We start from the raw sequence: 14,771 nt of genomic DNA, 5'->3' as shown, positions 1-14,771 counted from the left end.
CACCCAAGGAAGCTTCCTGTAAACTTTCATTGAATTTGGAGTGGTAGTTTCAGAGGAGATGTTTTTTAAAGCAAACAGGAAGTCAGCCATTTTGTTGTTGTTGCTGCTGTTGTTGTTGTTGTTGATCAATCGTGACCCCTTGTTGTTTTTTTTGTAGAGGGTCACCCAAAGAAGCTTCCTGTAAAGTTTCATTGAATTTGGAGTAGTAGTTTCAGATGAGATGTCTTTTAAAGCAAAACAGAGAGTCGGCCATTTTGTTGTTGTTGTTGTTGTTGTTGTTGTTAATCAATCGTGACTCCTTGTTGTATTTTTGTAGAGGGTCATCCAAAGAAGCTTCCTGTAAAGTTTAATTGAATTTGGAGTGGTAGTTTCAAATGAGATGTTTTTTTAAAGCAAAACAGGACGTCAGCCATTTTGTTGTTGTTGCTGTTGTTGTTGATCAATCGTGACCCCTTGTTGTATTTTTGTATGGGGTCACCCAAGGCAGCTTACTGTAAAGTTTCATTGAATTTGGAGTGGTAGTTTCAAAGCAGGTGCATTTTAAAGCAAAACAGGAAAACGGCCATTTTGTTGTTGTTGTTGTTGTTAAACAATCGTGACCCCTTGTTGTATTTTTGTAGAGGGCACAACATAATTTTAACTCAATTGTAATGTACTATTTCATGTTCGACTTTTTTCAACTAACTATGTTAAAATAGAAATATGTTTCCAGTCACACCGCCAGAAATCATGCTAGCCTCGGACTCTTTTACTTATATGGCGTATAGGGGCTCAGGTTGGTTCACAGTGCCCTGCGGGTTGATCAAGTTTCCCACTAATTGTATTTTAGTATAAATTGGCACAAATCATTTGGCGTTGTAATAGCAATGTTTTTACTACCGTAGCCTTCATTTTTGTAATCCTAATAGTTATTTTATGCCATTTAGTATTAAATTATGGTCGATGTCAATGGCTGGTACGTGTCCTTCCATCACGTTGTACAAGAAAGTCAGCCTCGGTGCCAGCGCCTCTGCTGTAAGCTTTGAAGTTCAATGTTTTGTGTGATTTCGGAGACGCAGCCTTGATATTTGAAGTCGTTTGTGATCAATCCAGCCCCTATGTCATGCGTTGAATGCGTTCTAGGCGTTCGATGTCACATATTATGTAAGGGTCCCAGTTGGCGCTTCAATACTGCGTAGACTAGATGTTTCGCTTGTTCCGGATGCTTTAATAGTACCCTAGCTGTTTCATGGTTGGGACGGCGAGCTCCAAAACCGATGATAAAATCGTCCACACTTACCCGTTTTATGTCAATGTCAGAGTAATAAGAACGCTCAAAATGCACCCGATTTTGGGCCAGTTTTAATTTCGCTTCAGTCGCTGAGGAGGGGCGAATGTCAAGAGGTTGCCCTTACTCTAACATCATTTCATGGAACCGCCACTGTACATAGTGTCTCAGTGGGAGTAGTATAAAAGTTATTGATCCCAGATAGTATGTAGCGGATGCGTGGTCTAGTGGTAACACAGTTGACTGTCAATCCAGAGGATACAGGTTCGATTCCGCGCCGCAACCGTGACAACAAAAATACCAATTAATGCGGTCTTCGGGAGGAGGATCCCGTGTGATAGTGCTCATGATACACTGGTGCACGTTAAAATACCAGGGTAGGTCTAACCAGAGTAACATTCTGCCTGTGCAATATGCTCCAAAAAAACTTAAATGACTAACAATCTTTTTCGGAGCACTCGCCAAATCAGTGTGGACATACCACGTGGTTTGTGACGTCACATTTAGTTATAACGTGAAGTAAAATACCGCTCGACTCAAAAGGGATTATCGCTGTAAGTGCGTTATTTTTATATCAATTTTTATAAAACCTAGCGGAGGCTAAGCGGAAAAATGTACACTGCGCTCGGTTATTAAGCGACATGTTGAGTAATTTATAGTTTTTTAAAAAATCGTGGGCAAATGCTGAAAATGGACAAAATATTGTAACCGATGCTCATTGCAAAACAGGTTCAAAGTGGGCTCATTGCAAGATGGAGAGAGGTCGGCAATTGTTCCCAAAAACTGCTTTTCGTTATAACCAAATAGGTTTTGCTTTTCGTCATAACAAAATACAAACATTTGATATTTCTATATACTGTATGCCTTATTTGTAGGTATGTATACATCCTGAGGATAGAAATATGCATTCCGAGACTTCCGTTTTATGGCAAACATGGTGAATATATATATAAACAACTTTTTGGACCAGAAACGTAATTTGCTTCTCGTCATAACAAACACTATTTTGTCCATTTTCAGCATTTGCCCACGATTTTTAAAAAAAACTATAAATTCGTCAACATGTCGCTAAGTAACCGAGTGTAGTGTACATTTTTCCGCTTAGCCTCCGCTAGGTTTTATAAAAAAAATGATATAAAAATAACGCACTAACAGCGATAATCCTTTTTGAGTCGAGCGGTATTTTACTTCACGTTATAACTAAATGTGACGTCACAAACCACGTGGTATGTCCACACTGCAAATGGGACTTGTCCGAGTGCGAGTATAAATTAGCGTTCAAAGTTATAAATTAAAGTTACACACTGCATCATGCGGCGTCAGTCGTCGACCCAAGATTGCATTTTTCTAATGTCTTGTTGTAGTTAGTTGTACTCAGTAATGTTGTTGATGGCTTTGTAGATGTGGCAGCCGTCTGCAGACAATCTTACAAATGGGACTTGGCTCTATCTGGTAAGTCGTCGATGTGGCAGGGGAAGAGAATTAAGTGGCCCGAATTCCACTTGTACATGTTGGTATTGCTCTCCTTCACCACAACACATATACTTATATCTCTTTGTAAGGAAGTTGGCGATCCTGCAAACGATTAATCATCAATATATCACCAGTCATCATTTCTTATCTTGGGTATCTATTAAATAATGAGATAAATCTTTATTTTACTTGATTATAAATTTGCCGGCGTTCTGCTTGTCAAGGGAAATCACTGCGTAGGAGATTGAGTATTCTCCCGCGATTATACCACTACATCGGATGACGTCATTTTGAGACGGGTTACCGTGATACGTCCACGCAATAAGAAAGAGTTCGCAATAGTTATGCATTCCATAAATTACGTATAATAGGAGTATTTCAGAAATGTACAAATTGTTAGTCATAATAGCCTGTTTTACAATACGAAATATAATTATAACAATTAAATAATTTATTCGACTACTTCCGTTCCGTGATTCGATCCGTGTCTCTTTCCTTTATTCGCGCTACTTTTAGCAAGAACATGTCGAACTATACCGCTGAATCAGAACGGTAAGTTTTTTTTGCAATCGTGTGTAAATAAAACGTTGTTCCTGTGTTTGTTTCAAAGATTAAGTCTGTATGAACAATCGTAGCTGATTACCATTCATGAATTTTGTGTTAATCCCTTTATTTTCTACATTTTCAATCCGTCTCATTTAGCCGGTGTCATGGCGGACATAACTCATGGCACGTGTGAAAGATTTTTCCTTAAAAGAAAGACGCTTGGACATGTATAATCACTGAACACTATCTGTTTTGTTGTCGTTGGTTTAGATGAGTTAAATTGCTGTCTTTCTATGCTTTGGAACTGTGTGAAACTGGCTAAATGATAGTCCGTATGTGGTAGTCACTAGTGATAAGGAAAATTACTAAAATGTTACGATCACATGATTGTTGACAGTCTAGTCTAATGACACTGATTTTCTCATTTGTGGTATTATGATTAAAATATACATCCTGATATGTTGTAGAACAAATTGTCACATTTTTAAATTTAAATCAGGATGTTGTCTATGAGATGAGTGCAAGCACATCCAACGCCCCTTGCATTACGCACCACGCCCCTCGCCTACAAAATTTATACAACATTTTTTAAAATGTTCAACATACCGCTCAATTGTTTTCTGCTTATTGTTTTCTGCTTCTCTGCATGTCTGCCTTGCCTCAAGTTGTGTACATCGTCTTCTCGGAAAAAATTAGGCATCCCAACCGTTTGCCAAATACATACTAGATTAACACAGATCTCTATTCAAATCATCCATACCTCACATTTCTGTGCTGCAGCTTTGTATGTCTGCTAGACAAATACTTAACTTTATTCCACGACAACCACCTTGCACAACAACTACTGAATTTAATTATTGCTCAGCTTAAATATTATTATCATTTAAGTTTGAATGACCCTCTTCAAAGACCAAGTTCTGTACTGAGTTTTCATTGAGATCTTTATTTGCAGGCCTCAAGAGAATCCTCAGGAAGGGATTCAGGAGGTCGCCGATGGCATCATTGAGGTGAGAACATAATACTAATGATTTATAAGATGATGTTGAACTTTAAAACTCGGTCAGAAAGTGTACATACAGTGAGTTTTTTGTCTACACCATTGATGTAAGTTGCGGTTGAGTGTATTTTTTTCCTGGTTTGATTTTTCCAATGTAATATTGCATGAATGAAATATTAAAAGGTTTTTCCTTAATCAATGCATTCATTTTATTTTGAAACACTAATTTATTAGAAATCTCAACACTTTGTGGTTATCGAAATCTGTGAAAACTCCCTATTCTGATTATGTCGGAGTTAGATACGAAAGCTTATTATTGCATGTTTTTGGGTTGCTTCTCTTTCAGAGTAACTGGGATCAGGTGGTGGATAACTTTGATGACATGAGTCTGCGCGAGGAACTCCTGAGAGGAATCTATGCCTATGGCTTCGAAAAACCCTCGGCTATTCAGGCCCGAGCCATTCTACCCTGCATTAAAGGTTTGTACATGAAATGAGTTTTTTATTATTAATGAATGAATTGTCTTTTTGACATTCATCTTTCTAAAACTGGAGTTTTGAGTTATGTAAAAGGATCAAGATCAAATCATATTCATAAGAATGTATGGTAAATTTAGATATAATGTCCTGCATTTAAGATAAAGTGATTTGAACTGTATAGTACCTATAAAAATTGTGTTTTCTATTTTCATTTTCCAAACAAGGAAACACTATATTATACTAGTACACTATAGTTATCACAGGACAAATCCAGATTTTGATTGAACAAAGAAATTGTAACAAAAATGATTCATATCTGATACTGAATAAGTTTTAACAAAATTTTAATATTAAGCAAAATCTTAAAAACCATTTTTTTAGGCCGGGATGTGATAGCCCAAGCCCAGTCTGGTACAGGAAAGACTGCGACATTCTCCATAGCAATCCTGGAACAACTCAAGGTTGACTTTCCTGAGTGCCAGGCGCTGGTACTTGCACCTACCAGAGAACTTGCACAGCAGGTAAAAAGTGGTTTGTCGATGTTTATAATTTATTACTAGAGATTAGATTGTGCTTGCATATGAGTGATTAGAGATTATTAAGAATTCCTTGAACCTCACACTTCAATGATGAAGATAATGCAGCTTTTAAAGTAAAGGAATCGAACAAGTGGTTTTAACTCGCTTTGTCTATTGTAAATCTGATAAAATGCGAAGTTTGTAGTGTAGTTTCAAGTACATGTAGATTAAATTCATAGCAACCATGGCAATATTTAAATTAAAAAGTCTTCCTAAAAAGCACCAGTTTTGTCTTTTGACTCTTTTGGCCGTCAACGGGAAGTAGAGAAACTGATGCCAGCTTGGGTGAGGTGTGGACAGTAATGGGTGTTCTCACCTCAATAGGCTGACATACAATATTGTTATTATATATGTAACATATGATCTACTACTTCCTTTTTTTTGAATGATTAAAACACCTTCTATTGGCAATAATTTTCATACCAATTATTCTGCCATTAACAGCATATACTGTTTTCTTCGGAGTGGTAACCAAGGGAATGAACGAAGTATATATATCAGGGGTCGACACTAACCATTTTTCCAAGGGATCCCGAAGGGACACCAACATTTGAAATCAGGTGTCCCTTCCTGAAATTATGAGTCCCTTCCACTTTTTAACTTTTTTTATCATTGTTGAGCCTGTTTTAATATTTAATTCAACATACAGTGTCTTTTACTTTTCAATTTGTAATTCAAGTATACACCCTATTATACATGTTTTTAATAGCATGTAATGACAAGTTAGTAGCACTGAATGTCAGACATGTGAACCTCGGGCAATGGCAGTGAGGTGTATTTGGGTCTCTAGAAGTCGGTGGATTGGGTTCAAAAGCGGTAGAATGTCCCAGTCAAAAACAAAGATGAATACAATGTAAACAAAAACTTGATGTTACTATTTTTAGATTTTCGGGAAATACGCATAAAATACATCATGGTCGTCTTGTCATATGTCGGTGCCTTTTATTGAGAAACAGTAGGAATATTACATCTGGCTTGTGAAAACTCAAGTCAATATTTAGTAGAGCTGCTGATAAATCAATCAGACTGCCCAACAGGTGTCGTGCATACTGGAAGAGCAGACTACCAAAAATTGTGTATGTTAATTTTTGGTGCCAAAAAGTCGTAAAATTTTATAAATTGATTCTAGATAATTAATTAAACTTTGCAAATTTTATTACTATTTTGTTTTGATCAAAGCATTAAAATAAATGTCTTTAAAATTAACAAATAATACTGACAAGTTGAATGCCAATTAACAAAGAATGTTGAATGTAGGATGTCGGTCTTTTGTGCCGTAAATGTTACTGTAACTACTGTAAGGTCTCATCATTAAGGCATCAAAGTCAGCTTTGTTGGCATCTTTTTTGGGCGGTTCTGACACATACGCATAATAATTCCACATAAGTTGTTTGCCGATAATAAATCTCTGTCACCTCTGACCTTGTTAATAATGTAAACAACAAAACGGAAGCGTTAACCCGCATGCGCACTGTGACATGACCTGTTTATTTATAGATTCATGATGTAACTATAGTAAAAAAGTCAGCTATACTTTTGCTTTGGTGTGTGCGATAATAATAATATAATATCATTTTGTCATGCACTGTCGAGGAATTTAGGGGGACCTGAATATAGGTAATAGAGTAATGAAATGCTGCTTATTTATTGATATTTAGCGTTTATGGGTCAGAAATTTAAGTGTTCCGACGGAATACCGCACTTCGAAGTTTAGGTGTCCCTCCCGAAAAATTGGTGTCCTCGTCGAACACTGTATATGAACATTGAAAATGAAATTTTTCATAGGCACTGACTACATAACAATGAGTTGCATTTTGAATAACAATTCAAATATTGTAGGTCAATGATGAACACTGCTCCCTCTGTTTGCTAGCAAAATTAATGAAATATTTATTTACCGAACTGATTTTACCTCCCAGATCCAGAAGGTGATGATCGCCCTAGGAGACTACATGGGGGCCCAGTGCCATGCCTGTATTGGAGGAACTGCTGTGCGTGACGATATACAGAAACTGCAGAGCAGTACCGTCCATGTGGTCGTCGGAACTCCTGGCCGTGTCCATGACATGATCAACAGGAGAGCTCTTGGTAATTACTATTAAAATAAATTTGGAATGATGTGAAATGGTTTGGGGTTGCATCATTTTCCAAAACAGGTAGGAAAGGTAGGCTTTTTTTGAAGAACGTTATTGTCATCACTGGGGAATGACATTTAATTTATCTTCTGTATACATTTTTTAAGGTTTTAAACGACATATTGAAACATATTAAAAAAAATAATTATCAGCTGATTTTAAAAACAGTAGGGTCGGCATCTTTTTCGTAGGTATGTTGGGGTAACTCAACTAAAGTATATTTAGTAGGCTTTAGAAGTACTGTTTCATTCAGTATAATTGAAAATGCATGTTTGTTTCAGATCCCCGAAGCATCAAGATGTTTGTGCTTGATGAAGCTGACGAGATGTTGTCTCGGGGATTCAAGGATCAGATCTATGATGTGTTCAGATATATGCCACAGGATATACAGGTAAATACTGCCTCAACCACTGTTCACTTTATTTTCCAAACGCCCGCTATTTTGGCCAGTTAAAAAATTCATAAGGCCTAAAAAAAAGGAATTTGGTTCGGGTTACCCGACCCTACCTACGGAATAGGCGCCGACCCTACCGTTTTTATAGTCAGTTTTTTCGTTGTTTTTTTTTAATTGATTTTCAATATGTAGTTTAAACCTTAAATGCTTATACAGAAGATAGCTTTAACACCATTCTCCAATGATGAAAATGATATTCTTATATAAAACCTAATAATAAAAACTAGAAATGTGTCCATAGGACACGGATGCCCCCACTTCGATTTTTTGTCACAGAAAATAAGCCATAATGATTATTCAGGATAATCTGCACATATAGGATAAGTTGAGTTGAGTTGGGTTTTACGGCATCGCAAGACTGTATAGGTTATATGGCGCCATTCAGGCAGGAAAAAACTTGTTGGATCCACATTGGACACATACTTTTCAAGAATTAGATTGGAAACATATATTTTTGAAGTATTTTTGGCAAAAAAGGGCCGTAACTCCTAAATGACTTAAGCGATTTCCATGACTATCGAACTTGATCAAGATATTATGGTCACAAACATGTGTTTAAAGTTTGGTGAGGATTGGACAAACAGTTTTCAAGAATTAGATTGGAAACATATATTTTTGAAGTATTTTTGGCAAAAAAGGGCCGTAACTCCTAAATGACTAAAGCGATTTCCATGACTATCGAACTTGATCAAGATATTAAATAATTATGGTCACAAACATGTGTTTAAAGTTTGGTGAGGATTGGACAAAAGGTTTTCAAGAATTAGATCGGAAACAATCTTCGGGACGTACGTACGTACAGACAGACAGACGTACGTACGGACAAGGGCAACCCTATATGCCGCCACTTTGTGGGGGCATAAAAAGCCTACCTATTTTTGAGAAGGATGTAACCCTAACCAAACAATTTTATTTTTTTAGGCCTAAGCCCAATTAAGAATTTGAGGGCCAAATATGGAGATAGGTCCTCAGGCATGCCTCAGTGATGCCATCTTTTTATGATATAATGAAGAAGATTTTAAAACAATATTTTAAGCAGTTAGGAAATAATATTGGTATGCAATCTTCCTAAAAAGCACCAGTTTTGTCTGTTGACTCTTTTGGCCGTCAACTGGAAGTAGAGAAATTGATGCCAGCTTGGGTGAGGTGTGGACAGTATGGGTGTTCTCACCTCAATAGGCTGTCGTACAGTCCAATATTCAGATGTCAAATGATTCAGCATATGGTTTCAGAATTACTTAAGAAGTACCTATATTAATAATTCTATGCTTGTTTCATTAGAAAATTTACCAAACAAGACTCTTCATTTTGTGAGCCAGCAGCTGCTGTAATAAAATGGTATATTCTTGCAATTCCTAATCAATATTGCTAATCAAATGTCACTAAATATTGATGATTCTTGAACCAGTTATGAAAAACAATAATTGGTTTGTACATTCCAATAGATTTTATAAAAAAATATTGCTTCAAGTTGTTTTTTCACGATGTTTGAAACATGCAAGGAATAGTTCATTCTTACATTATGGCATTGAAGGAAAAGGGAAACCTAGTTAGTGTCAATATGTGTATATAAAGGGAATAACTAAATAGGGTTTGGTCAACATAACTTAAGATGGGATGCAATCTTCCTAAAAAGCACCAGTTTGTCTATTGACCCTCCTGGCCGTCAACGGGAAGTAGAGAAACTGATGCCAGCTTGGGTGAGGTGTGGACAGGAATGGGTGTTCTCACCTCAATAGGCTGACATACAGTCCAATATTCAGATGTCAAATGCATCAGCATATGGTTTAAGAATCACTTTTAGTGGTTGCACAAAGATTTGCTCTTGTTCTTTTATTCTGAAAATGAGGCTGTCCTAGTTTGATTTAGGATCATCAATTAGACCAGAGTTATTGCCCTTGTTTAAGACGCTGATTAAAACATCATTTAAGCATGAACAAGTATTTACATTTGTTATTATAAATTGAATGAATGCAATCTTCCTAAAAAGCACCAGTTTTGTCTGTTGACTCTTTTGGCCGTCAACTGGAAGTAGAGAAATTGATGCCAGCTTGGGTGAGGTGTGGACAGTATGGGTGTTCTCACCTCAATAGGCTGTCGTACAGTCCAATATTCAGATGTCAAATAAATTGGCATAAGATTTAAAAATTACTTATGAATTACTTCTATTTAAGGGGCTGTATGTACATTTTCCCTGTCCATCTTTCTGAAAATAAGCCTTCATAATCTGATTGAGGATAGTATAGATTAGACCCAAGTTCTTGCCCTCACTGATAAATGTATCGGCTAGCAACATATTAAATTGAATGAATGTAATCTTCCTAAAAAGCACCAGTTTTGTCTTTTGACTCTTTTGGCCGTCAACGGGAAGTAGAGAAACTGATGCCAGCTTGGGTGAGGTGTGGACAGGAATGGGTGTTCTCACCTCAATAGGCTGACATACAGTCCAATATTCAGATGTCAAATGCATCAGCATATGGTTTAAGAATCACTTTTAGTGGTTGCACAAAGATTTGCTCTTGTTCTTTTTTCTGAAAATGAGGCTGTCCTAGTTTGATTTAGGATCATCAATTAGACCAGAGTTATTGCCCTTGTTTAAGACGCTGATTAAAACATCATTTAAGCATGAACAAGTATTTACATTTGTTATTATAAATTGAATGAATGCAATCTTCCTAAAAAGCACCAGTTTTGTCTGTTGACTCTTTTGGCCGTCAACTGGAAGTAGAGAAATTGATGCCAGCTTGGGTGAGGTGTGGACAGTATGGGTGTTCTCACCTCAATAGGCTGTCGTACAGACTTGTAATTCAAAAAATTGTCCTTTTCGTTTCAGTCATTGAAATAATCTCACGATCCTATCTGGTCAATCTTTGATGGTATTTAATTTGGAACTATTGACACATTCCCAGTAGCAGAGCTGTTTGATTTATGGCAATTTCATCTGAATTTAGTTGAAAGATATCCCTCTCCCCAATAATTGTGTGACACCATATTAATATATTTGTTGAACATTATACTGTACTTTCTGCATAAGGCTTAGTTTCAAGGCAAGCATTCATCGCTGCATTTATAGAAAAAGCATATTTTTCCATTTCATTATTGATCATCATTAATTTAAGCACTTGATTTAAAAGACAAATAATCAGTTTGTATATTCAATGAATTAATCATCACTGTAAATTAATTTTTGATGAGGTTTAGAATATGGCATTTATTTTATCTGTATATATTTAAGCATAGCAGGAAAAATGAATCACAAATGTCACGAGTCATGAACTTTCTTAAAAACTTTATTTAAGATGAATTACAATCTTCCTAAAAAGCACCAGTTTTGTCTACTGACCCTTCTGGTCGTCAACGGGAAGGAGAGAAAATTATGCCAGCTTGGGTGAGGTGTGGGCAGTAATGGGTGTTCTCACCTCAATAGGCTGACATACAAACAAATACTCGTTTATTAAAAAATGTTGAATTGAGAATTCCTTCCTTTGCTCCAAATTTCTGTCCTCAGTGGAAGGGCTGCAGCTCTTATCCCCACTGATGTTTTAGGCCCCTGCCCTCTGATAACTTGGAGCCAGTTGGGATCCTAGTAAATTGAAGTTTGCTTTTGATGAAGTGAACACTCTAATAACATTAACTCTGTAATATCATAGTGATGAGCCTTGTATATCTTGCCGCAGGTTATCCTGTTGTCAGCCACGATGCCTGATGAAGTGTTGGAAGTGACGAAGAGATTCATGCGTGAGCCAATCCGTATTCTTGTAAAGAAAGAAGAGCTTACCCTTGAGGGTATCAGGCAGTTCTACATCCAAGTGGAGAAGGAGGTATGGTAGCCTTCTGTTTCATTGTACATGATGTTTATGATTTGCTTGAAGCTCAATCTGGATCACTTGAGCACGGTATCTACTAGTGTTGTCTTTTTTAATTCTATAGTGTTTCAAGGAGTTGGACCACAGTTCGCTACCGAAAACAGTACCAATTAATGTATGTATAGTATCATGTTTAACAGTGTCACACTTGATGTCTTTATTCAGGAATGGAAGTTGGACACACTGTGCGACTTGTACGAGACTCTGACCATCACCCAGGCTGTGATATTCTGTAACACACGTAGGAAGGTCGACTGGCTCACAGAGAAAATGCTGTCCCGAGACTTCACCGTGTCTGCCATGGTAATGAATATTTTAATGTTTTACTTCTCACTAATATGTGCCTGCCATTGTGAAGGGTTAAACAGTGGTTGAAATTAGCATAAGCCCAAAAGCCCTAACTTCTACAATGCTTTTTGGGCCTGCTAAAGTTCTGGGTTTTATACTGGTTCAAAAAATATTATATGCCAAGCACTTGTGTATTAATTCGAGCATGTACATCCAAACTTGAATTTCGATGACTGGTTCTGCTGACTTTTAAACTTGAGTATTTGCCTTAATTCTTACATTAATTAATGTGGTTTGTGTAATTTTATATTACTATAATTTTGTGGCTGTCTTATTGTATCCAATATTAAAAAACTTCTCTTTTCACACCTCCCAGCACGGTGATATGGACCAGAAGGAGCGAGATGTGATCATGCGTGAGTTCCGTACCGGCTCCAGCCGTGTGCTCATCACCACCGACCTGTTGGCTCGTGGGATTGATGTACAGCAGGTCTCCCTTGTCATCAACTACGATCTGCCCGCTAACAGGGAAAATTACATTCATAGGTGAGATGCAAGCATGTTGAGTTGGGATTCGTGTGTAGTTGTACTATGCATGTCTGATTGTTGCCATCAATTTAAGCGTTTGATAACATTATTATATATGATGACTATTTAACAACATTGAGATATGTAGTCATTTTCAAGCCTGTTAAACTTAAGAAGTTTCGAGAAATTGGGGCAAGTGCATTTTAAAGTGTCATGGCAGTTCAATCTTATTGCTGTGTCTCATTCAAATGCTATATTAAAATGGCAGTTTTGTTCCCATGGTGCCTTGTGTAGTTAATGTATCGACTACAAGACTGTCCACAATTAAAAATATAGAGAGTATGTTAATTTGAGTCTACTCCCTGATGAGCCTTGTGGTACTTGTTCCTTCATTATTGCAAACTTCTTGGCAAGAATAACTTGAACCAAATAATTTATTTTTATTAAAAGAAATTAGAATTAGTATTATCTGGTTGAAATTTCACAAGAGGCCATTTTGGTTGGCGGCTATTTCTGATTGAGAATGCTGGTATGTTCTCTATTGGACTAAGAGAAAACAGGACTAGTTCCATATGAGTCGGAAGACTTGTAAATACAGTCAAACCTGTATTATTAAGTGGCCACCTTTGGGAAAAGGTCAAAGTGGCTGCTTAAGACAGGCGGCCACTTGTCCAGGTTGGAAATTTATGCCATTTTATCTTTGTTAAAACAGAAGTCGATTAAAAATTCTCAAGATTTCTCATTCTTATTCATTAAATGTTTTTCAGAATCGGTCGAGGAGGGCGATTTGGTAGGAAGGGAGTAGCCATTAACTTTATCACGAGGGATGATGAGAGAACTCTACGTGACATAGAGCAGTTCTATAACACTCAAATCGAAGAGATGCCCATGAATGTTGCAGATCTCATTTAGGACAATTGGATTGTTATCGTTGTTACCGCGCTTCACTGAGACTACTACCACGACGGATTATCGACTGCGACATATATTGCGATATTGCGTCATTTGTACTGAGATTGAGTCGGTACACGTGACATTTCAATTTTTATCAAAACTGCGATTATTCTAGTTTTCTGCAAGCAGAGGATTTTACCAATTGATTAACTGTGACATTATATTGACTGCGTTGGATAAGTTACCTTACAGCGATTGTTTTTAGCCTGTGAAAAGTTGAACCATTGGACTCCCTTTTCATAGCTTCTAAGCTGTTTTTGGGAACTTAAGATTGTTTTGCATTCATGTTGATGTTATAGTACTTGTATATACAACATTTATCTTTATAATTGTTTGAAATTTCATTATTTGTCTAATGTAATGTGAACTATCGTGCTTTGAAAGGTCACGTGGTAAGGGAGTGTTTCCCATTTTTTGGGTTCACCCGTAAGGGGCCCTTTAGGGATCCTTTTAAGATCCTTAGGGTCTCTCGCCCCCTTATTTTGCTGTAAATATATATTATTAAGTGCTTCTGTAATATTGGCAGTATTTGTCTCCTTCAAAATCGTTGAGTACCAAAAGTTTCTTTCTCTTTTATTTAATTTATTGAAATCAAGTTTAAAACTTTTTTTGTAGTTATTTGTATTTGTTAGCTGTAGTCCAATTATGGATGTGATAAAATCAAGTGTTTCTGGCTGTGAAGGCTGTTCTGAGAATAGGGTGCATGACTCTATATATCATTGTTATCAAACTGGGGCTACAGATATTCAGCGGTATCAATTGAAAACTGTCATCAAACAAAGCCATAGGTGTATTAAAAAATTACACAATTTCATATCTTGTTTTGTCGTTTCCTTCCCATTTGGTTTGCTACAGGAGAAGAACCAACACAAAATATTGGAATTTTTGGAGAAGTCGCATACCTTGCATAGTAAACATTACCCAAGTATCTTGAAATTATAATGTAAAAAAAACTTCACTAGAAGTCTAAAAATATCACCTATGTTGAACTTACAGTACTGAAGCTCACGCTGTATGTTAAGGATAGATAATACATTGGACAACCTCTCCAAATCTGACATTGTGTTGGTATGACTTAGCCTGTACCCAGGTCACTCTGACCATTCTGCTCAGACCACTAGATTAAATGTTATTAAACGTAAGTAATTTTGGTCAAGTTTTGACAATTCTAATGACGCTACAGGCCACTAGTTTTTGAACCTTGAT

General features: G+C 36.8%; 1 protein-coding gene across 1 annotated transcript; it reads left to right on the top strand.

Annotated features, from left to right (window-relative positions):
* The first annotated feature begins 3,178 nt into the window (after positions 1 to 3,178).
* On the top strand, positions 3,179 to 14,379 carry LOC128219744 (eukaryotic initiation factor 4A-I-like). Its single transcript, XM_052927701.1, has 10 exons — positions 3,179 to 3,292; positions 4,239 to 4,293; positions 4,630 to 4,762; positions 5,144 to 5,283; positions 7,260 to 7,428; positions 7,757 to 7,866; positions 11,607 to 11,750; positions 11,961 to 12,098; positions 12,460 to 12,629; positions 13,379 to 14,379. Exons 1-10 carry the CDS (start codon positions 3,264 to 3,266, stop codon positions 13,521 to 13,523), a joined length of 1,233 nt encoding a protein of 410 aa, XP_052783661.1. The 5' UTR covers positions 3,179 to 3,263; the 3' UTR covers positions 13,524 to 14,379.
* Positions 14,380 to 14,771: the final 392 nt, after the last annotated feature.

Source organism: Mya arenaria, chromosome 15 (genome assembly GCF_026914265.1).
Source record: "Mya arenaria isolate MELC-2E11 chromosome 15, ASM2691426v1".
In the NCBI taxonomy this organism is placed as follows: Eukaryota; Metazoa; Mollusca; class Bivalvia; order Myida; family Myidae; genus Mya; species Mya arenaria.
This window is presented reverse-complemented; position numbering and strand designations above follow the sequence as displayed.

What these genes read in the sequence shown, in the direction of transcription:
- LOC128219744 (XM_052927701.1), top strand. Translation starts at nt 3,264, where the DNA reads ATGTCGAACTATACCGCTGAATCAGAACG. An exon ending in ATATGCCACAGGATATACAG is followed by an intron (nt 7,867 to 11,606) that starts GTAAATACTGCC and finishes ATCTTGCCGCAG; the next exon opens with GTTATCCTGTTGTCAGCCAC. An exon ending in AGGGAAAATTACATTCATAG is followed by an intron (nt 12,630 to 13,378) that starts GTGAGATGCAAG and finishes AATGTTTTTCAG; the next exon opens with AATCGGTCGAGGAGGGCGAT.